At 36.1% G+C, this 22,526-nt stretch overlaps 2 protein-coding genes across 4 annotated transcripts; both read left to right on the top strand.

The window, feature by feature from the left end:
• Positions 1–1,277: 1,277 nt before the first annotated feature.
• LOC141915150 (uncharacterized) lies at positions 1,278–22,450 on the top strand. 3 transcript variants are annotated; one of them, XM_074806566.1, is made up of 19 exons: positions 1,278–2,001; positions 3,341–3,456; positions 4,638–4,700; positions 8,330–8,392; positions 9,214–9,276; positions 11,037–11,097; positions 11,178–11,356; positions 11,575–11,707; positions 15,270–15,484; positions 16,196–16,343; positions 17,303–17,577; positions 17,680–17,782; positions 17,872–18,036; positions 18,124–18,324; positions 18,416–18,584; positions 18,703–18,838; positions 18,925–19,180; positions 19,354–19,450; positions 19,621–22,450. In XM_074806566.1, the coding sequence occupies exons 1-19, from the start codon at positions 1,989–1,991 to the stop codon at positions 19,907–19,909; spliced, it is 2,745 nt and encodes a 914-aa protein (XP_074662667.1). In that variant the 5' UTR covers positions 1,278–1,988; the 3' UTR covers positions 19,910–22,450. The 3 variants fall into 3 exon arrangements, with proteins under 3 accessions (XP_074662667.1, XP_074662668.1, XP_074662666.1); XM_074806567.1 differs by having other exon boundaries at positions 16,193–16,343; positions 17,330–17,577; XM_074806565.1 differs by having other exon boundaries at positions 16,193–16,343.
• LOC141915244 (uncharacterized) lies at positions 13,493–14,688 on the top strand. The gene is made up of 3 exons (XM_074806715.1): positions 13,493–13,544; positions 14,179–14,441; positions 14,527–14,688. Exons 2-3 carry the CDS (start codon positions 14,193–14,195, stop codon positions 14,686–14,688), a joined length of 411 nt encoding a protein of 136 aa, XP_074662816.1. The 5' UTR covers positions 13,493–13,544; positions 14,179–14,192.
• Positions 22,451–22,526: the final 76 nt, after the last annotated feature.

The raw sequence follows: 22,526 nt of genomic DNA, 5'->3' as shown, positions 1-22,526 counted from the left end.
ACACGCAATTGCTGAACAGTATTATTGTTTCAGAAATTGCATGTTAACTTGCATGTTTGAGTCGATCTTATGGTTTCGCTAATGGTTTCTGGAAATCAAAATCGTTTACTGCTCAATGAAACATGTAATGAAGCTTGGATAAATGGAAGCTCGTCATTTATCGTTGTGATTGATTTAACGGCAAAATGTTTACACAGCAGTGGCAGGTTTTTTATGGACACATGCAGTTGTCCAAACTGCAGTGACCGTCTCCACCCAGACTTTAAGCCGATTAGATTTTTATTTTGATGACGCTTTTCTTCGATGTGGGCGTATATATATATATATATAAATATTGAGACGATATATTTTCGAGTCATCCAAAGCAATGTAAAGATATATTCATTCCCTTGAGCAGAAAATAGATATACGTAATATGCGCATATCTGTTCGTAGATTTAGACATATTACATTTCATAAACGTCAATTCGCTGTGAGGAATATGTAAGTTTCCCCGAGTACAAAGGCATTAATTAATCAGCGTTCTAGAGAAAGCGAATTAACCTTTTAGAGAAACGAGACGAAGTGGCTGCAATAAGTGATACGATTATACATTCTTGATATATTAAAACAGTATTGCTTATTGTTCCCAAGCGAGGCAATTAAGTAAAGTCTCGGCATTAGCGACATATTTCTTGTATCAGTAAATACAGACGATTTGATATGAATACCGGTTACTCATGTCAAGGGTTCGCACCAGTATAGGTTTTACATCGACCTGACCTAACGACTTGTTCGAGCGGAAAAGTGTTTGACAAGTCATTTTTCATAAGATGTCGTAAACTTTTTAAAATTCTACTCGGCTAGTGACATCGATATAACCTTATGTATGAATTCGTTTTCATCCCTCATTAACCAAGGTACTTGAATTTGGGAGTAAATAGGGATTTTTACTTGTTTGATGTATGGAAAAAGATTTTACAAAGGAATATTTAGGTTGAACGTGTCTTTTACCATGGATATGTTATAGCCTGGAAAATAGCTTCATAAATTATACCCGTTTGATGTTTTTGTCTGAAGTAATTTCAAAATACCAAACTGCCTTAGACTGTCTGTTCGGGGTAATTTTGGGGCAGTCAAGTTATGTGTACGTAGTAGAAAAAAAACAAAGCGAGGCATAATAAATTTTCATACGTAAATGATATTTAAATTCGGCATTCAATCTGTTACCACTATACGTGACACAATATGAATAAATAAACGTGATCATCATTGGAATTAAACTGCTATGTCAGGAGCAGTTACTGTGTGCGAATGCGCATCGGAAAGTGATGTACTCCGGGACTCCATGCGCTCGCTGATCAAACCAAAAACACGTTCTCTTTTTCTGAGCGGCGACGCGATACGCACTGCGTTGACATCGACTCGGATGTCGTCTTTTTACCGCGGATAAGTTTCTCATAGAAGTCACGTGGTCTAATGACGAGCCGCTAATCGATACGTTGTTACTCCGCTACTGAAACGACGGATGTTAACTTACAGACTTTCGACATCAGACAAAACAGTTACGTGAAGTTTTTCTAACGGCGCGGATACAGTCCTACCGCGCGTCGACATTGTGTTATTGGTAGAAAAGATGAGGAGAAAGCGTCGTATCAGATATGTCGCTTGATTAGATTTGAACCGATGATTAAGGGTTAATCGTGTTGTGAAGTCCCACCTGGCTACTCAACAGTTTCTGGCGAAGTACTTGATATATTGCGGTGGCCCGATGTCCAGAATATACGCAATGCTGAGTAACGCACAGACGACGGAATAAAGAATTCATTTACGTTTCTTGTTATCCATCGGCTAGTGAAAGAAGTTTAAGAAGTCATGAGACGTCCTACCGTATGCAATCACACGATAACCGACACAAACAATTAATATTCTTATCTAAACTACAAATTATAGATATACGATATTATTATATCACATCACAATAATTGTGGCCAGAATGGTTTTGCAGCATGTACAGAATGGGTAAGTAAACTGATATATGTGGTTTCAAGAGCTAGAATTTTTTTCTATTTGTTAATCAAACATCATAGCGCCATAAATGAACTGGATAATACGGTGCTTGCATCATGGAATTAGTTGATCATGATAATTCCACGACAAGATAAGACATGGAATAAACGACTATCATAGTATCTATGATAAGTATGAGGATATTCGTCGATGTTCTTACTCAATGTGATATTTATTCACGTTTGAAACTGACAATAATAATGTTGAATGAGTGTTTACTCTTCTAATACAAGTGGTTGAATTATGAATATATATATATATATATATATATATATATATATATGTGAATAGCCATGATCAGAATTACTACATCAAAATGTGAGTTTGAATATGACGGGTATAATGTATTCACTTATTACTCGCACTTTCTTTGAGGTCGTAAATTGCCTAAGTAAATCTGGCTAATATGAGCAATAACATAAATAAATAACCTTCCCGGAATGGAGTGAAGTTATCGCCGATTATAGCAGTCACGTATTAGCGGCGAGTTTTTATTTACTATTATCACGCGTCCTGATCAGAAACAATATCATTCTTAGTTTTATTGTCACCCGTAAATTAAGCAACCGCAGTTCCTGCACGATCGAGAAATAACGGACCAACAGTTTCAAAGAATGCCGACATTTTTTCTATTTATTCATTGTATCGGTAAAATCGACGCGATTCACGTGGAACAACGTCTTTGAGAGTCGAACAGAATTTTCGATCGCTAAAATGTTTGAGTCCGATAAACAGCTTGTAGAATCCCACATTTTTAAGCTTAGTTCATTTAAATAGCCACCTTACGGCAGTTGGGCTCGCTGGCCCCTTGACGCTGGGGCGTGTAGGTGGTCGACCGGGGCCTGGAATCCATTAGTTTAAACAGGCTTTAAGAAGTGATCTTATTTTCTTTGTTGGTAAAAGTCTTTTGTAATTGAATATCGTAGAGGTAACGACATTGTTCGCTTTTCTAATATTGTAATATCGGTTAGAACCTTATGATAATCTTTACCTTCGATATTTTATACTTTTGAAGTTATCCCTCGTCTAACGCAGCTCTTTTGTTCTGCTTTCTTCATACGGATCTTAATTGCTTCGACTAGTGTCTTTCCCAGTGTGACATTGTTTAAATGTCATTGTTCCAATTATTCAAGAAGTGAATCACTGAAAATTTTAAATAATCTATACCAAAATATACCATGCTCATATATTGTTAAGTATCGTCTGAACGCATTTAGAATATGTTTTAGCTCTGATAATACCGGTTATCTTCGGACGGTGATTTTACCACGGGTCTTATTTATCATTTCAGCTGAATTTTCGCTGTGGATATATTTCCTTCTGGTGTTGATACCATTCGTGTCGTCGAACTCTAGTTGGCAAACCCTCATTAATACGGCGAGGTGCAGAAGTTTTTGCGTTAAACAGGTAACATTATGCATTATTTTGTCCCTAAACGATGTCGTTGTGAAATGTTTGCTTCGTTATCAATTCAAATGTCTCGAATTTCAAAACGAACACACATATTCATTTTATGTGTGTATTCGATTTTGTAAGTATTTCACACGCGGTATGCTAATAGGAAAAAAAAACTCTTAAAATGCACTAACCGATTTGAGGGTTAGATATGGATTCTAATAGATGCACTAAAGTAATAACACTAGTGATTGAGTATTAAATGTCCATCTGTTATTTTAAATCGGGACTGAAAAGCTTTTGTAATTTGTCCTCAATCTAAACCTATCTAACGTCATAGACGCAAACGAACTAAACTTTCTTTTATTCAATTCTGAAAATTTGGGTTGTAACACGTGCAAAAAACTACATTTGTAAATTCTATAGACCGTATTGCTGATAGCAGGTGCTATATTCATTCGAAACATATTCAAAAAAAAATTTTTGATCTCACCGTATCCCTGGAATATTTCTTTTTTGATGTCTTTTTTGTACGGAATCACACAAAAATCAGCATATAATTAACCACGTCATAATGTATATAAATCAACGCCTGAGACGCATTTGATAATTGCCTCATGAGTGATTCTTGGTGTGAAAATCCGATAGGAAAATATTGAGAACCCCGGTCTCTAAAGATCATCGTGGCTCGTGACACGTGAGAAATGATAGAAAACCATAGATAACATCTTTACAAGGTTGGCTATTAGTTAGATTTATATGCGCGTTGTGTCGAGTGATTGAGAATGGATTATCATTATATGAACATATGGCAAAGTGACATCAGTTGAAGAGTTTGTGTTCGTGAGATAACATTGAGCCGATGGAAATTTGTTGGTTTGCGGAAATTGATGAGCGGAGAATCTGAGTGTTGCACCGGTGGGATTGTAACTGATCTCTATAACTGATAGTAACTACACTTACTAACTCAAGCCGGCGCTAGCTCCGCCTTGTAGGGTTTTAACAGTTCATATGCTGCACGATATCATACCTATTTTGTGTATGGATTTTTTGTTTGGACTTTTTCCATGGCTCCGAATATAGATTGTTATATCAATCAAAATGCCATAATGCCAACATATTTCGAGGTTAGAGATTATCCCCACCGAATACATAGTCAGTGAAATATATTAAGAATCAATTTTAACTTTCAGTTTTTGTTTACACAAGAGAAGACTCGCGATCGAAAATGCTCTAAAATCCCGGATTGTGCGAGGGTAAGTTTCTCCGAAAGTCGCGCATCGTATGATTCTTTGTGCAAAAAAAAAATCGTAATCGGCGACGGAATTAAACCGCATCGTTTATTTCTAGAATCCACGCGAAGAGTGAACTTTTGAATATTCTGACATCCAATTATGAACTTAACGATGACGACACGATTACGATTTCCCAGCAGAGACCAAATAATTATCCAATACAATTATTAAGATTTTCTTTTACGCTTGCCTGGTAATTGTATCGGTGTATTTTTGACCCGTGAATCCTATCAGTTTGCTTCGCTGGGTACTGTACAAATACGACTAGTTCTATCAGTACTATGCACAGTTGTACGTCATCACATTGAGTAAATGAGCCGGGCGCAGGGTCGCTATTTACAAGAAGCGCCTGCCGCAGCCGATAAGATTTTAATATTCATTACCTACGTGTGAATGACCGTGTAACATACGCGTCTAAAATTCGCATGTTTTTTCCAAGAAGATTGTATTTATGTATTTTATTCATATATCTTAACTTTGTCAGTCATGTGTAGAGTCAAGTCTAGTTTCATGATGTAGTTAGATCTAATGAGCTGTTGGTAAAAGTCAATCGCACATATCGTACATATCGGTTGAGTTTGTATTTTATACCGAGTTGAATTTGCACAAATTGTTTTATATTTCCAACGGCTGAATAAACGAGGCTTTCAATTTCGATGAATAACCTACAAATATTAGATCGCGTAAAGGTCGATGATTTCACAAGTACGGTGTTTTATATAAACGTGAAATTCAATAAATGTGCCTTTTAAATGCCCTTAATCGCTTGATGGATTTAATTGAATTATGCTACCTCAAAGATTCTTAATTTGACGCTGTATTTCAATGTATTTGATATCGCGAACTTGTATATATTTAGGACAGTCGGACAAAACACAATATATCTTATAGTTTACGTAATAATCACCATGGGTATCGGGGATATCGAGTCTTGAGTTATCAATTATGAAGCAATGATACAAATATAGCGTGATGTAAACCGCAGCACACCCTGGTGCTGATATCCGGGGCCTTACTTTCTTAGACTAATCCATTTTCTTCATACCAAGTAATTAAACACGCACACGTGATTAGTTTACTACAGATCTTTCCACAACAAAGCTTTCTACTCCATCAATAATAATGTGACATCACAACAACAGGATATGATTTAGCTCGTATTAATTACATATGGATCTCGCTCTATCCACGGACATAACACGATTAGTGACCATAACCGACCAATGCTGCCTAGAAAAAATGAAAACTTTACATAAACTACCCTCGATAGATACGAGAAAAATTGTTATCACTTAAACGTCTGAATTCGCGTGTTCGGTATATTATAGTTATTGCAGCGCAGTCTAAATTACATGTATTTCCGGTAGTTATTGTCGAGTTGTCATTAATATTGTAGCATCGCGATGAAACACGCAGAATTTCTCGCGTGTTTCGGTAAAGATATCGCACCGCCTTCGTTCGCTGAGCCAAAAAATCGATGTTTGAATATTTGTCGATGATGAAGTTTTGAAAACCTTTTTCGTCTTCCAAAATCTGATATATTTCAGTATCTTTATATTAACGATATTCGAGAAGATATTGTCAAAATAGTTGTTTTTGAGTCAGCCTTTCTGAGAATCTCGAAGCCTTTAAAGCGTTATAGACGCCATTTTCTAAACTACATACACTTGTTACTTCGATAAATCAGAATAAGGCTTCCAGTCAGCGAATAGAAAAGTTCATGACTCACTCAAATGGAAATGATGGAAATGATAGACACATTTCTTTCCGTCCCGGGATACTTCGTTATTATTTAACGATCATCACTAATTGTATATATGTCTGGCTTATCCTCTTATCTCCTACATCTCCTGTCTCAGACATTAATTAAGCCCGATATTGTTGCTATCAGTTTAAGGCGAGTTAATGTGACAATATTTTCGGTCATTGTCACGAACTGCAAATATATGTGTTCAGAATTAAGACTTGGAATTGGAAGACTTTGAATACTTCTGATATCGTTTGCCTTTCCGTTAAATCTGCTGCACCATGCGAAAAAAAACTTATGAACCCCTGAACCACTCACGGCGCCTAGGAAAAACATCAAACAGTTCTAAAATTGGATTGACGAGACCGGTGACCACCGCGTCTTTCGATGAAAGTAATGAAAACGTAAATTATTGAACTAATTAATAAAGTTTTTTCTTTTCGGTTCTTTACTATTGAATAACTTATTAACAACGTAATTAACCGCAATGCGATGCGCAAGTTCGTTCATAAATCACTACTAATTTATATATCACGGGAAATTATGATGAATAACTAAGGAATAATTATGTAGCTTATCACGAAAGGCCACGAGAAGAACGTGGATCTATTCATGTATACGACATTTACACGAAATGATTTGGATTTTTATGGAACCCGCGATGATTGGAAACTTACTATCAATTATTCAAATATACGTTCAACACCTCTGAGAATAATTTCCATACTCTTTCCATTCTGATGAATCGGTTTACCAAACCCAGGGTCGTATTCTTTCTAAAGATTGTTTTTGTCATGCGATCGATCGTATATGTGCCCCGCACTCGATAAACTACGATTCGACTTTCATCTTAAGTCATACGTCGAACGTCGTCGTAAAGATGACAAATATAAATGGACGAGGCAAAACTATATCCGATGTGCGTTACATCATATTTTTTGCATTTATTTCAAGCGTGGAGACAGCTCATTCTGTATTGTCGATTTCAACTCGTAGAGATTTCATATTTACGGAGGGGCATAATTGGTTTGAACAGTTTTTTGTCAACAACCAATTTCGGTGCAAACGTATTTACACAAAAATGACGGATGCGTCTTCTGCACAACGAAAAAGACGACTAACGGATTGTATGCGGGTATTTTTGACGCCGTACAGTCCGTTGAATGGACCTTACGTAGCGTATCATCTGAATCAGTGAATATTAGCTCTCAATACTTTCCCTAGTCTTCCGATATTTCGATATTAGCCTGTCATAATTGATAGCTTCGCGATGCCATCACGAACAATAGACTGACGCATGTTTCAAATAGCTGGACATGATAGAAACCTTACCGACAGCAAAATAAATGTTAATATCGAAGTTCCCGAGTTGCGATAAATCACTCAAACCTTACAATGCCTTTAGTGAGATAACATTATCGCATGTTTAATCGCATGAATTGCTAATTTTCAATTATGAGCCATGTCTTAAAATCTCCATCGACAGCAGATAAGAGTAATAACGACATCTAGTCGTTAAATAGACATCAACCGAAATTCAAGGATATGGTTGAAAGGTTTAGGCACCACGAACCTCGATAACTTTGATCTCTCATTCCGATTACAGTTTGGACGTTCAAATGACTGAAACAAAATAAAAATGTTAACTTTAATTTTGCTAACACAGCGGGCAACCAAGTGCTTCAAGAAAAAAGATCACAAGGATTGAAAACTTTGAAGTTTCTCCCTTCACCTTTTTCTCAATGTTCTAACAATGGAACTGCCTTTTCATCTTTTGGTTTAGAAAACGTAGAAACGTTCTTAATACATGTATTATTCATATGCTTGTAATATCATTTTTCAGTGCTGGTTTATGTGTGAGGAAATGTATAATCTGTACGACCCCGTGTGCGATCCATCGCAATGTGTATGTATTTCAATTCAGATAAATTCTACTTCAGAATATATAAAGTGTTTAATATAATAAACCATTGGCCGTTGGTGTAAATTGACATTATCAATATGAATATTAGTTGAAGAATCATATAGATATGTTCTACTTTTATTAGATGCCAATAACTTCTCGATGGCAACACTTTTTTGAGAGCATTTTCATAATTTCACAACGATGCACACGAAATGATACTCTAATGAAGCCTTTCTCTGATTTCCAAATATAAAAACCATCAGTGAAATCAATTTCTCTTAATGTAGCTCTTTGTTATATTTTCGCAAGAGATTTCATGCTAAGCCAAACAAAGTCAATACTAGAATATTGTACATATTAAACATTAAACGATGACTTTGTGAATCGAAATGTTTCTAATGGATACAAGCCTACTCGCTTCCTGTTATCTGTCCACCTGATTTCCTCTGTGTTCCCCGATTCAAAGAGATCCGAGTGAAATGATGCATTTGTATAAGGTCAACTCGATTCTATCTTCATTTATAAACAGTGCTTAAACCTCTTTGGGTCCAGTGGGGGGGGGGCTGGTTCAACACAGTCTGATCTAAATTAAGCATCTTAACGTCATGTTTGAGGCTTCAGTCACTCTGGGCCTCGATAACGAAGTCCCAAGATGGGCTTAGAAACCTAAGCCTAAATTCAGAAGTAAACTCTGCTCGGGTAAGTCACAACTGTGTGACTAGGCCCCAGCTAAGACACCTGTTGGTCCAAGAAAACAGAGCAGGGGAAGCAGTTTTTCTGGGAGATATTAATAGATTCTACATTTTATCATTTATTTACAGTGTCACTCGGTATGTGTAGTGTATGGTACAACATATGGTCCATGCTCAAGCATGCACAGCTGCGTAAGTAACTGATAAATAGTTTGCGCTTCTAATTTCCACGCGAATGTTGTATTAAACTGTTCAGCTGATCAATTATTTCTACTATGACTTGGGCCAACATCAAATTTGTTGTGGGTGAATCTAAACAATAAGCTGAATTCGTTGACACTGTTGTTGTGTTAACAAAAAAAGTATAGCTGAATATACAAATTACAAACATTTTCAATATTCAACCCAAGGAGAGTGTAAGATAAATCTATTTTGAAATAAACATTATGTAGGCTGAATAAACACTGGTTCAACGGTCGACAGCTTGCATCTACATTTACCTGTCCTGGATGCGGAAAAAAACAATGATAAAGTTTATAATATTTTATGATTTATATACGAGCAATTCAAAACAATGTTGTATTGAAAAATAGTTTTAGATGAATTTTAAACACATTGAATCCCAACCCTTCACGATGTCGACTGATGTGGAGTTTCGTGAGAATCATCACGAAAACTTAATAATTAGTAGATTTATATTTCACGCAAATCCTGAAGCCACGAAACTTCCTGTGTCCTCCAGAAAGTCCATAAGATTTAAAAACTTCAATAAATTTGGATCGAATGAAAGCGATACGCCTGTGTCTTAGGCTTATTACTGAGGTATTAAATTAGTTGTGCGAACATTCTTTGGTTATCTCAATAAGAACCAGCGTTGCGTGTTTCACAATCAAAGACATCGATACTGGCGAACTGCAAAAGCGATAGCCGAATGCGAATTCATAGCTTAACGTCTTATCTATCACGCTCAGGAAGAAATAAGGTTTCCAACAAAACCTCCAAGAAATTCAAAGATATCCAAACCTGAAAATTATCGAGCACGATGCTCTGAATCCTGGTGGTTTTTTTACGAGTTTTCGGGAGGGGCTGCACGATATCTATTTAAGTCGCCACGGTAACGAGAATATATCTTCGACGTCATGAATGCCTCTTTTTTATTATCTGACTCAAAATAACAGAAATGACGTCACTGATACTATTGAAAGTAACGGCTAACATGTTCTATTTGTTCTGTGCCCCTGATAACTAACACCGCATTATCATTTATATGAGTTGTTCAGATTTTGAGTCGAAAAACAACTCGATATTCATGATTGAGTTTTATATTGCTAATGACGCGTTTAATATCGGTCCCTTTTTCTCGTAATTCAAGTTAGTTATGATGTATAAAATCGAAATCAGTTGATATTTGAATGAAACATCTGCCACTTGAAACCAACATCGATACCATGAAAATAAAGTGGTTTAGTTTTTACTATGATCGCTGTACGACATATAGTAAACCGCCATGTACGTCATGATGCGAATTGAATTAAAAGAAAACGTCAAACTATCAAACTAAAGGCGCCCAATATATTGATGCTTGACATCTATTGAAGTAGGAGCGCCCAAAAGGGCACCTCGCCACATACACCAGCCGTTCAATAAGTATATTTACTTTATACACGTGTGGGGTTTCTGTTAAGAATAAAAACGTACTTCAAACAGTGTCGAACATTGTTCACGAACCGTTCCTACAATAGTTTGATTCTTTTGTATACGAAAAAAAAGGCAACTTGAACTTAAATTCCCACTGAAAGCTGCATTAATCGTTCGCTAAACCGTTGATGGATTCAAATAATCACAGAAATTTAGTCCGCTGACTACTATTTTGGTCGTTTATATTGTTTTAATTGATCCCGGTGCTATAATAATCGTATGGCCTCATATAAAATGAAATAATTCTTTTGCAGAAATGTGGTTGCCAGACTGCATGTTTTTTCCGATATGGATTAGAGAAAAGGAATTTTCTCCGTAAGTATGCGATGACCAAAAGAAAATCCCGATAAATAGATTAAAGAGTTTGATAACCAAAATACATCTTCCTATTTCAGCTCTAAGAAGTAGACATGCTTGGAAATTTTCTAAACCCAAAATATCGGATAATGGAAGAGTATTAAGAGTAACTTGGCAACGCCCAGTTCCACGCGAAATAGGCGTCAGTAATAGTACACTAGTATATGTTTTATTGGCAAGGGAAACCGGAAGTAGATATTGGCACGAGGTCATGCAGGTGATTATTTTTCATTTCAAATATTTTGCTCAAAAATCCTCTTCTAAAGATTTTTTGGTCGATTTTGATTAACATGAAAAATCTCGGACGGCCAACCGCACCCATACTGCGGAACTTATATGGATTGCAACTGGGAAACAAGTGACGGCTAAACAAATATCTCAAGCAAACAGCAGTTTCTACTCGACTCGGTTAACTTATATTTTCTCTTTTTGCAGACTGCCACTACAAGTGCCGGCGTCAAGACAGGTGTATTACCGAACCAGGCCGAGTTTAAAATTGTAGCCATCAATGAAACGGGACTTATCGGACAAATCGTTGCGAAGAAGAAACGAATAGGAAATCGATTGAGTAAGCATATGAACTAGTCTGGATTTAGAGATATGAGTTAGTCCTACTTGCATGCGGCTTCAATATTTTGTCCAACACGAGTCTGCTGCCAGTGTATGTTTCATCTGTTCTAAAGTACTGCTATCGTTCTCTGGTCATCCCTTCATCATCATGTTTCATTGTAATCGAATATAAACACGTGGTCCTAAATAAGCATTCGTACCAAATCAGCGCTAGCGAAAAGAAAATCCAAAATCTAAATTGTTTGGAAATCGGAAATCTTCATGGTATTCGCTTCAAAAAAAAAACCTTAATACTAAAAACGATACACCAGAATGTGCAGACGAAACACTTGCACGGAATCTGAGAATTGGGGTTTGACCTTTCTTATTCGGGTAATCATGGATATAGAGGTAACGGGATCAATCATTAGTGGTAGAAGTTTTTTAATGGCGGTTTCATATTATTATATACATATACACATATATTTAGCAATTTCTCTGTTTTAACCCCTCTAGCATGTGTCCAGTCGGTTCACTATTATAACCCATGTATCTACGATCAAATAGCATCTCCTATTTCAGCAGCCGAATCCTACTTGACACAGCCTGATAGGCCTGTCAATACGTTATCTATGGGCGCAGTTTATGACGTTAGCGTTCGCGTTGAACGTCATAACGGAACACTAAAAGCTGTGATACAGTGGCCAAACAAGGGCAATTTATATTACATGTCTTACGGCTTTGATGACTGTAATATATATCGAAATATTCCAAGATGCAATGCAACTGTGGACGAATTCAATGAGAGAGCCATTCCAGCATCATCTAACCAGGTAATATTTATATGATGTACCCGTTGTTAAGTTGTCGAACTCGGATACAATGATGTTTGATTGTCCACTCGAATATCGTAATATTCACTTGTTACCATAGCACATAGATATTCTAGTAAGGCCGAAGTATCGTTTGATATGACAGATAACGGCCATCAATTGTCGTCTTCGCCTTTCGACCGACTTATGCTCAATATGGGCACGTGCGCTTTGTGAATAAAACTACGAAAATGCTTAGCTCAGAGGTTAACGAACAAAAGTCAAGTAATAATTTAGACGGTAAATTATTGAAACTGGTGAATAATGAACTAACGTGTTTATAATGGCTACAACTTTGCTACAATTAGAAACGTGATGGCAGATAAAGCCATCGCAACTCAGTGGCGACTATTGTCCAAGATGTTTTATTATCGCACATTTGTTGTGCTACTAGTTTTCATTATCTATACGAAGAATGAGGAGTGTAATATGCGGGCGGATGAAACCGCGCATAGTAGTACGTCGAACCGCAATCTGCCCTCAGTGTATCTGAGGACTGTCGAATATGCTACTTGCAATCGGATTGTCAATCCGTGATAAAAATATGTATGCATACATGTATTTTTGGTATTATTCAGCGATGTACGTATAGAATAATCCCCGTCCCTGGAATTAAACATTTTAACATATGTCGCTGTCTGAATAATGTTTATTTAATCGTTTCACCGATTTCACTGAATTTTGTTTACGAACAAGTTGTCATACACTTCATTGATATCAACTATATTTTCTATGTATATAAACGTATCGAAAAAAAAACGTACGATCAGAATCCATTTCTACGTTCCGGTTTAAGTATCCCAAAACGGTATATCTTCTTGTTTCAGAACGAAAAATCAGAAATCGAGGGACTCCTCTTTAATTCCTTGTACTGGGTCGATATCATAAGTCGTTCGCCCAACGTTGAATATAGAAAGGAAATGTTTACGACGCCAAACTGTCAACAAACTGACAGCACTTACAAAAGATGTTTTTCAAACGAAGGTATACGTTTCCGTTTAATGTTAAATATCGCTCATACTATTATGAAACTTGCTGATATGTAAAACATCTTTATAATCTCTCTATCGAATGAGTAGAATTACATCATCCAGCTGAATCATATGCATTTTAAACGTGCCTTGATTTACATGTTACCAGCTGAGTGGCGTAGCAAAAACAGCAGTTCACATGGTTCGATCTTGGGTTTTTGTTATAGACCTCTATTATGAAGCTCTAAGCCCGGCGTCTTATATATGGGACTGGGCTCTTTATAGCTAGATAATTGCCTATGAATTATTAAGACGAATCAACAAGCGTGATGGGAACTTTTGATTTATGTTGCTATGTTAGATATTCAAGGAGCGCGTTATGAAAGAATGTAAATTATGAAATATGAGTAATGCAAACTGTTTCCATTTGAGTTGGCAACTCATCAAAATATATAAACATATATATTATATTTAAAAAAGTTATGATGCGTTCGTAACTTGAATTGTTATTGCGTACGAGAATTGTTATTGCGTACTTATTCTATTTTCATGCCAAAAAATAGAACTGGCTCAAACCATTAATATGTTTAACTTAAACTTGTTTTGCGCGTTGATAATTCAATCCTTGCAAACGAATAATTTTCCAGATGAAGACAACAAAATGAAAGAAATAGAACGAATGCCCGGAACGGAACCAAGGTCAACGAACTTGGATATTAAAAATCCTATGGATACCGAGATAAAACTAAAGGTTGAAAATGAAACGGTTCGAGCTATCGTCCGCTGGCCAAATAAAGCCCAAGAATATATAGTGATGTACGCCCCAATAGAAATTGATCCTAGGCTCTGTCCTGCTGACACTATTGACGAACATCAGAAAAAAGTAAAATTCATGAAAGATGGTTTTGAGGTAACAAAGCAAATAAGAATGTATGGTCGTATTCGTTCTGAACCTCTGCTTTAATCAAACTAATTTCTTTCTTTTTATATTCTAGGATATTTTTCATTTGACTGATCCTCTACAGTATAACGCGCGCTATTGGCTGCAAGTTAAAGGTTTAAAACCTTCGCTTGAATACGACAGTGTCGAATTCAAAACCCCGGCCTGTGAAACACCCGATGATACCTGTACAAAATGCAAACCGAACGGTAAATAGACCGAATTCAGAAACTTCAAATCACAAATTATGCTACAAAAATAAGTGTCGTTTATTAGCAGCATCGATCATTCAATTCCATCATCAGTCCCTGCTGTATTGCTGTTGTTGTATATAAAATATGCGTGTTTTGACAGGTCGTTTTTAAGACCGAATCTATTCTACTTCTCGAGAATGTTGGCGAAGATGATTTGTAAACATTTATTACATGTTTCAAAATGAATATGATGTTTATATGCATATTTATGATAATATGACGAATGCATGATATTTGAGGGTTCGGTATTATTGCGTTTATGTGGGATATGTTATATTGTATGTGGGTATGGGTTACTTTAACGTTATGTGTCTATCCTAATTACTATCTATTACTCCGCGTTAGCATGTCAAATGCATGAAATCATTTACTTCTCTAGAATCGAAATATTATGCATCACTTGATATGATTATAATGCTTTTTATCGTAACTTCTAGATATTCGTTAAATGAAATGTTCAACAATTTCTGATAAATTCTTGGTAAATTCCTATTTCTTGCGTTAACATTGTATAAGGTTTTGCGTCTTATTCTGTGTGTTTCAGTGCAAGTTACGCGGACAGGCGATGGACCGGATCCAAATCAGATTCGGGTTAAAACTGATCGTTCTGAGGGTATCGCGACGGCTTATATCACGTGGAACGGCACAACGTCGAAATACAGGGTGAATTGGGGCATCGAGGAAGCGAATAAACAATGCGAATCTGATATGGGCGATTATAGAGAAGCTCGTGTTTTTGGAAATGGAACCAAGCCGATGGTAATTTAAAACGATACAATTTTCGATAGTTTTCTTTTGACGTTTTTTCCCACCTTACTCGTGATGAGTTTATCTGATTTTCCACCGTTTCAAAATCGAAGAATCCTTCATGTTCAGTTCCATTAGGATTGGCTGGTGACTTTATGAGTGGGGTCCTCGGGGGATGCGTGGTACTGCATTGATTGCATCATCGATGTTGCATTAAAATGACGTCACTGATGTATCGATTTGTCCGCTGGTAATTTTACTGAATGAAATTCGTCGGTTTTTATCAGCGGGACTCATCTGCGCGGAACCCCGGCTACAATTCCCAAAATACGTTTTACAAACAATAAAATTGCGTCGAATGCGATGAAAGATATCCATGCGTCGGTCATGGTTTTTAATTCTAAGCAATAATCTTCTTCCTGTTTCATTTTGCAAGAAATCAGAGAATGTCATTAAAATTGTAGATCAATCACTTGTGCGCATTTCGAAGCTGAATAGCGTATAACAGTTATACCGAGCCCTTCTGAGATCGTGAAATCGAACCGATAGCTCTGACATTACACTAAGTTCACGATGTTTTTTACGTTTCTTTCACGTTTCATAAAGTCATTGATTTGATAAAATATTTAATAGTACGAAGGGAAAAACGATTTGATTTTAGCAGCCCTGTACAATTTTCTGTGGTTGAGAATGAGAAATGTTTAAACTATTGATTTACAGAAGTTCCCGCGTCTGATGTTTGGCGCTCGATACTGGGTTGAAATTAAAAACATGATGACTGGAGCTTCGTATCCGAAGAAGGTTTTCAAGACGCCGTTTTGCGCGAATCTCGATCCGAGTTGTCTGACCTGCAGGCAGGAGGATGATATAGGTGAGAGTAATCTATACCAGTTTATTGTCAGCCATCTTGAATTGTGAAGAATTTCAGGAATTCTTTAATTGATATATGATTCTTCTGTAGCACAATCATTTTCAAGATGTTTGATGACTTTTTAATATGAATAAAACATGAACTCGCTATTTCGATGAATATCTATTTGTTTAAGATATCAATAAGAAATTACGTTTACACGATATTGTTCCAGTTATCGATATAAACTTATATCCTAAAGTAACAACAAAAACTTACGTTCTGCATTTTCTTATTTTAATGCATGCATAAATAAAACGAAGGTAAGGGTCATTTGGGATATAGAGAACCGATGACCTGGTATAAATCATCAGGCGACATTCTCAACAAAAATGGGTTTTGCGTCTGTGTATATATATATATATAGTGGTGAATGTGGCTGTTTATTTTGGTGGATGTGCGGGGAGTGGGGGTGGTATTTCTTTGGTTTTGGTTTTCATCGTCCGTTCATTACTTCATCAAATGAACCCAAAAACAGTTTGAAGACGTCTTGCATTTCCCTTATACAGACGTCTTCGCTTGTTTGACCGTCACACCTGATGACTTATCAAACATACATTTTCAGGGATTTGTCATTGATTGCCAATATGACATTTTCACGTGACAAGAGCACGTGGCTTCAGTTCGTCTACGCGAGAAGCCGAATAAAATGTCGCCATCTTGAAAACGTGAATAACTAAATTGAAATCGAAAATAATTCGTTAAATTCCCTCCTTACCTTCATAATTCATCTTTCATTTTACTTTCGTTCGTTCGGTTTGTTGTTTGTTTTTATTGTTTAGTATATTATCTATCTTAACTCTTATACTCTCATTTATCATCATATCATACTTTCATTCTATTAGTGACAACAGGCGGACAAAAGAATGATCCAACAACATCATCTATACAAAAATTTTAAAATATTCTTGTAATTAAAGGCCGCCCTACCGGCCATTCTGTTGCAGAACCTGAATACCCGCTCGAAGTAACCGTCACAAAGGGGCCCGTCTGGAGTAAAGAAAAAGGCAAGGTATTGGTGTCCATTTCGTGGCAGAATATTACCCATCATAAGACGCTTTATACAGTAAAATGGGCGGCAATAGAATTACAGAAGTCATCTACACACGTTCAATCAGTGTCCGGTACAACAGCACCTACAAATCGTACATCGATACAACTTACACTTCTTCCTGATCTGTTCTATAAAGTCGAGGTAAGTAATTTGAAAAAAAACCTTTGTATGGCAAACGATTCCCAAACTGTTAGAATCGATATTTTTGAGTTATTTTGGGACGTTTTATCGAACGTATTTCAGGTCGAAGCAACATTCAATGATGAGAAAGGTTACACGCACATTAAAAGCAGCGATGTGAAAACAGTTAATACAACAATGCCATCACAGCTTCCAATAAACGCTGGTAAGATATTGTCATTCAGTTCTTAAATTGAGTGAATCACTGTGATTGAATCATATCTGAATTGATGATTTTTTTCTCATTTTTTTCAGCTGGTAAATCAGATATGAGTACAATCATTATTATAGTGGTAACAGTTGGTTTACTTGCGGCGGCTTTGATCGCGTTCATTATCATCTACAGAAGATATAAAGGAGAAATTGCGATCGTAAAAACTGTCGCTGCAAACAGCAATAGTTACAAATCATCCTACGCAGGTACGTCAAACACTGCGTCATCATTTATCAGATTTCAGTTATAACAAAGATGAGAGGTAGATAAATTGTTAAATTTGATTCCTATAGAAGGTATGATCAGAAGAACGCCTCTGAATTTCCTAGTCAGTCGACAGGCCAATCGTCCAGAGTTGCTAGTTACGGTTAAAGACGAATGGGAAATCGAACATAGTGATCTTGTACTCGGCCATGTGCTCGGGCAAGGTGCATTCGGAAAGGTCATTGTAGGGGAATTAAGCGAACAAACGGTCGCAGTGAAAGTACTCAAAGGTATGAACCGTGAGCCATCGACCTTACGAAGAGTCTCGTTCCTAATATCAACCGACCGATAACGTCTTCGGTATTTTTTTGTCATTTTTAGATAATGTACCTCTTTCGTATAAAGAGGACTTTCTACAAGAGATTGCATTGATGAAGAAACTCGGCCCACATCCTCACATTGTATCATTAATAGGAGCGTGTACATTGAGAGATCCAGTAACACTAGTTCTGGAATACATGCCTCATGGCAATCTACAAAACTTTCTGAAGTAAGACTTCTGAAATAACTTCGTTTTGAGAACGGAATCTTTCCGATCGTTGTTGCAGCAAATTTGAGTTCCAATTCTTCATATATATTTCTAAAGTAGATTTTTGCTCGCTTTACAGAAAATGCCGGTTACAGGGAACAATATCATTAACTGATGATGGTATACAGGAATTAGAATATGAAGACGATGGAATCAACTGGGTGATTTCTGCATCTGACATGCTTTCATTCGCCCGTCAAGTCGCAATGGCCATGGTAAGCATATCGATACCGCGGTTGATCTTGAAAATCATTTCCAAGCGCAATTCTAGCTAATCATCTGGTTGTGTATTTGCTTACAGGAGTATATTGTAGAAAAGAAATTCGTTCATCGTGATTTAGCTGCCAGAAATATATTAGTGGGGCCAAATAAGTTTGTAAAACTTTGTGATTTTGGTCTATCGCGGGATGTATATGGGACAAATCTGTATCATAAAGTTACAAATGGTAAATTGCCATTAAAATGGATGGCATTAGAGTCATTACGAGATCGTATATTCACTACATATTCAGATATCTGGTCATATGGCATATTACTATATGAAATAGCTACCCTCGGTAAGTCTGGGTTTTATAATGATAGAAAATCTGCAATAATATATTAGAATATAATAAATATTAAATATTAAAGAAAATTAAAGAAAATAATAATTATTTCTGCAATAAGAAACAAAATATATAGTGTTATTCAGAGTAGTACCTAGTGAATATAAATGTATATTGAATTCCAGGTGGGTCACCATATCCTAACATCGCGCTTGCCGATTTATACACAATGCTCTGTCGAGGTTACAGGATGGACAAGCCGTCAAACTGTTCACCAGAACTGTAAGTTGAAAAAAGGATATGCTTTTAATCGTAGAAATAATCATGCAATCATAAGTTTCTATGTTCATGACACATTTCTGTACATTAATGAATGACTTATTTTTGCATATATTTGTATTCTCCTCTGTACTGGTCTTTTATGTCTAAATAAACGTCATTCATTCTTGTAGCTATGAGACGATGGTGCAGTGTTGGGATGAAAGGCCATTGACCAGGCCCTCGTTTACGGCGATACGTGAAAAACTGGAAGATCTGATGGTTCTGGATAAAGACTATTTAAGACTTGATAATATCGATGTTCCTGTTAATCCGTGTGATAATACTAGTGATCTTGAGAACGATAGTCCATCAGAGGGAGAACAACAAGAGGAGTGTACACCTCTTACAATCGATACTGATAATGTCGAGCCATATCTAGAAAGTATACCAGCAATTGTGATCGAATCTACGAGCGTATAGAGAAAATGTTGTGATATATGTACAAAGAATGTAAATAGTGAAGAACTGTTGTTTCGGTTGACGGGAATGTGAAGGATGTGAGGGATTGTGGGGGATGTGAGGGATTGCGGGGGATGTTGGTTACATTCCAATCAGGTTCCATAGTTGATGTGATGGAAAGTTGAACGATTTAACGCAAGTTTATTCTATATTGTTTCGTTTTGATGGATTCTCGTTGTTGAAGGTGGATGATTAGCAAAACGACTATCAAAGCGATCATTAAGATTGAGAAGAACATTTTCTGGGTTCCTGAAATCGGGAGGCTATTGCCGGTTGTGTACGAAATCTTTTAAAATGTTGCTCAAGAAGTAAAGCGCTCCCTTTGAGGGTCAAATAAACACCAACAATTCATGGCAGCATTTTGTTTGGTGTGTAGATAGAATTAACAACTTTATCTTATCGAATACTACGTGTTCATCATCTGTTGTTCGTAGGTTGAAAGATCCCACCTTCTTAAATGTTATGATGGCGTGATTCAGAACCAACTAGCGTTTTATAGTCATTCCATTTTATTTAACCCATTATAAGATATCGTATTTGTAATGTATTATAGGATCACCACCATTCCAGAAATATGAAGTCATGTAAATTATCAATGTATAGACGCAGAAAGAAAGAGACTTTTAGACCGCTTGATATATATATATATACAGATAGAAGTAGTAAGCAAACAAGAAGATGATTATATTTCTCATATTATGGTGTGAAAAAGCACAATTTATATGAGATTCCAAGAACGATCCTTGCGTAATATTTCCCTTAAATGTGTCGTCGATAGTATCAGGTCGGTGACCACTTACAAATATATATCCATTTTTAGAAATTACTTCGTATGTGATTAAAACATCTCGTAAAGGATTTTCATTCAATTCGTACTAGAACTTATACAAAAATACCATGCGCACAACAAAAGAAAAAAATGTTCCACTTAATAATGATGACCTTCGGAATAATGGACGTCAGAAAACGCTAGTCATTTCAAATAACGCACAATAAGTTATTAAGTATATTGGTACTTCAGTTAATTGCTCATTTTTTACGAAAATGCATATCCGGGCAATTTCTTTATTCATGTGTGGCAAGAATTAATGTAGCCGTTTACTTATGACTCAACATAAGTTAAAAACATCGGTTTGACATCATGGACACTTAGTGAGTACGTGGTTTGATGCTTCTCGGGACGTTTTTGATACGTTTTGGTGATCTGAGAAACCCATCTCTGTGGTATCATTTGAATAATTTGAGCAATTTCATGGGCAATTATCTAGACTAGAATCGAAAAACCTTGGTTTTGCCCTCGCGACTATGCCACGGACGTTAGGACATAATTCAATACTAAAGTGCAATTTATCAGTTGTTAATCTCTGATATTACCATAATATGTCATATCGGTGTGTAGCACTTGTCGCTGAATAGATATGTATTAATAAAGCCTAAAGTGTTATGAATACATGCCAACAGTAAAATAGGGTTACTAACTTAACTATATGATAAGCGTTAAGTCATTGTATGAAATATATGCTGATTATTTGTATAGGTGAACAAACTGATTTCGTGTTATGGGCATTTCTGATTATTTAAATTATTCTAAGTGACATATTGCGACGTACAATAATTTTCAAATAATGTAGTTTTATATATATTCTCTATTATTCGCACTAACTCCCTTTTGGTTTAACAATTTGGCGCCGGTTGCTCAAAGTTAACCAGTATTTAATAACTGCATTATACCTAATATATATGTTCGCTATAGTTCAAGTTGACCTTGGGGTATGAAAATCAAAAAGACAGCTTTTGTCAGTAAAATAACAGTGCAATCAAACAGAATGTATCTTAGATACAAAGCTCAACCACTTCCCGAAAGTTCGTCGACATGGGTTGAGATTTTCATTCCAGTTTTATCAGGCTATATCCCAATTTCGCAGTTCTCTATCACGAAAATTTTGTGTGGATTTCTGTTCGTTCGTTTTTACATATTTCGTAATTTCGTTGATATTTTTCTATTGCCATCATTACTTTGATAGTAACTCCAGTGCGATAACAGAATATGAAGGCCAGTAACGTGAGAGATGTATATATCTCTACGGTAAAATTCTAAGAAAAAGATATATATGAATGAGAAATTTCACTTGTAGATAATATATGTGACAAATAGAAATTATGTGAATTACATTTCCATGATGTACTGGAGATAGATACGCGCCTCGACACGTGACAAAAATCCATGGGAAATTGGTAGAATGCCAGGTGTACTTTTAATCATGCATAATTCGTACGAATAAAACGTTACTGTCACAAAGAATATGGACATTAAAAATGAACTCAATTCGAGTACGATTTGTGCAAGGTTAAAACGTACGCGCTTATTTTACTCATATTTACATATGTACATTATATTCGAGTGATTCCAATAGAGAAGTAAAAGTTGCTAACACTTTTGGTTATTTTCCAAATCCTATTGATATAAGCTTATAGCATCTCATTCATTTATATCGTAAAACATTGTTGCATTTAATAGTTAAGTATTTAATATTTATACTATTATCATTATTATTGATTAATATTATTATTATTATTA

This window comes from Tubulanus polymorphus, chromosome 1, assembly GCF_964204645.1.
Source record: "Tubulanus polymorphus chromosome 1, tnTubPoly1.2, whole genome shotgun sequence".
Classification (NCBI taxonomy): Eukaryota; Metazoa; Nemertea; class Palaeonemertea; order Tubulaniformes; family Tubulanidae; genus Tubulanus; species Tubulanus polymorphus.
Note: the sequence above shows the minus strand (reverse complement) of the source record. Positions and strands in the feature narration are given on the sequence as shown.

Bases quoted from the DNA above. Each gene is read 5' to 3' on its own strand.
- LOC141915150 (XM_074806565.1), top strand. The intron at 8,393-9,213 runs GTATGTATTTCA...ATTTATTTACAG, and splicing joins TGTGCGATCCATCGCAATGT to TGTCACTCGGTATGTGTAGT. The intron at 16,344-17,302 runs GTGAGAGTAATC...TTGTAATTAAAG, and splicing joins CAGGCAGGAGGATGATATAG to GCCGCCCTACCGGCCATTCT.
- LOC141915244 (XM_074806715.1), top strand. From the start codon at position 14,193: ATGAAAGAAATAGAACGAATGCCCGGAACGGAACCAAGGTCAACGAAC. The intron at 14,442-14,526 runs GTAACAAAGCAA...TTTATATTCTAG, and splicing joins TCATGAAAGATGGTTTTGAG to GATATTTTTCATTTGACTGA.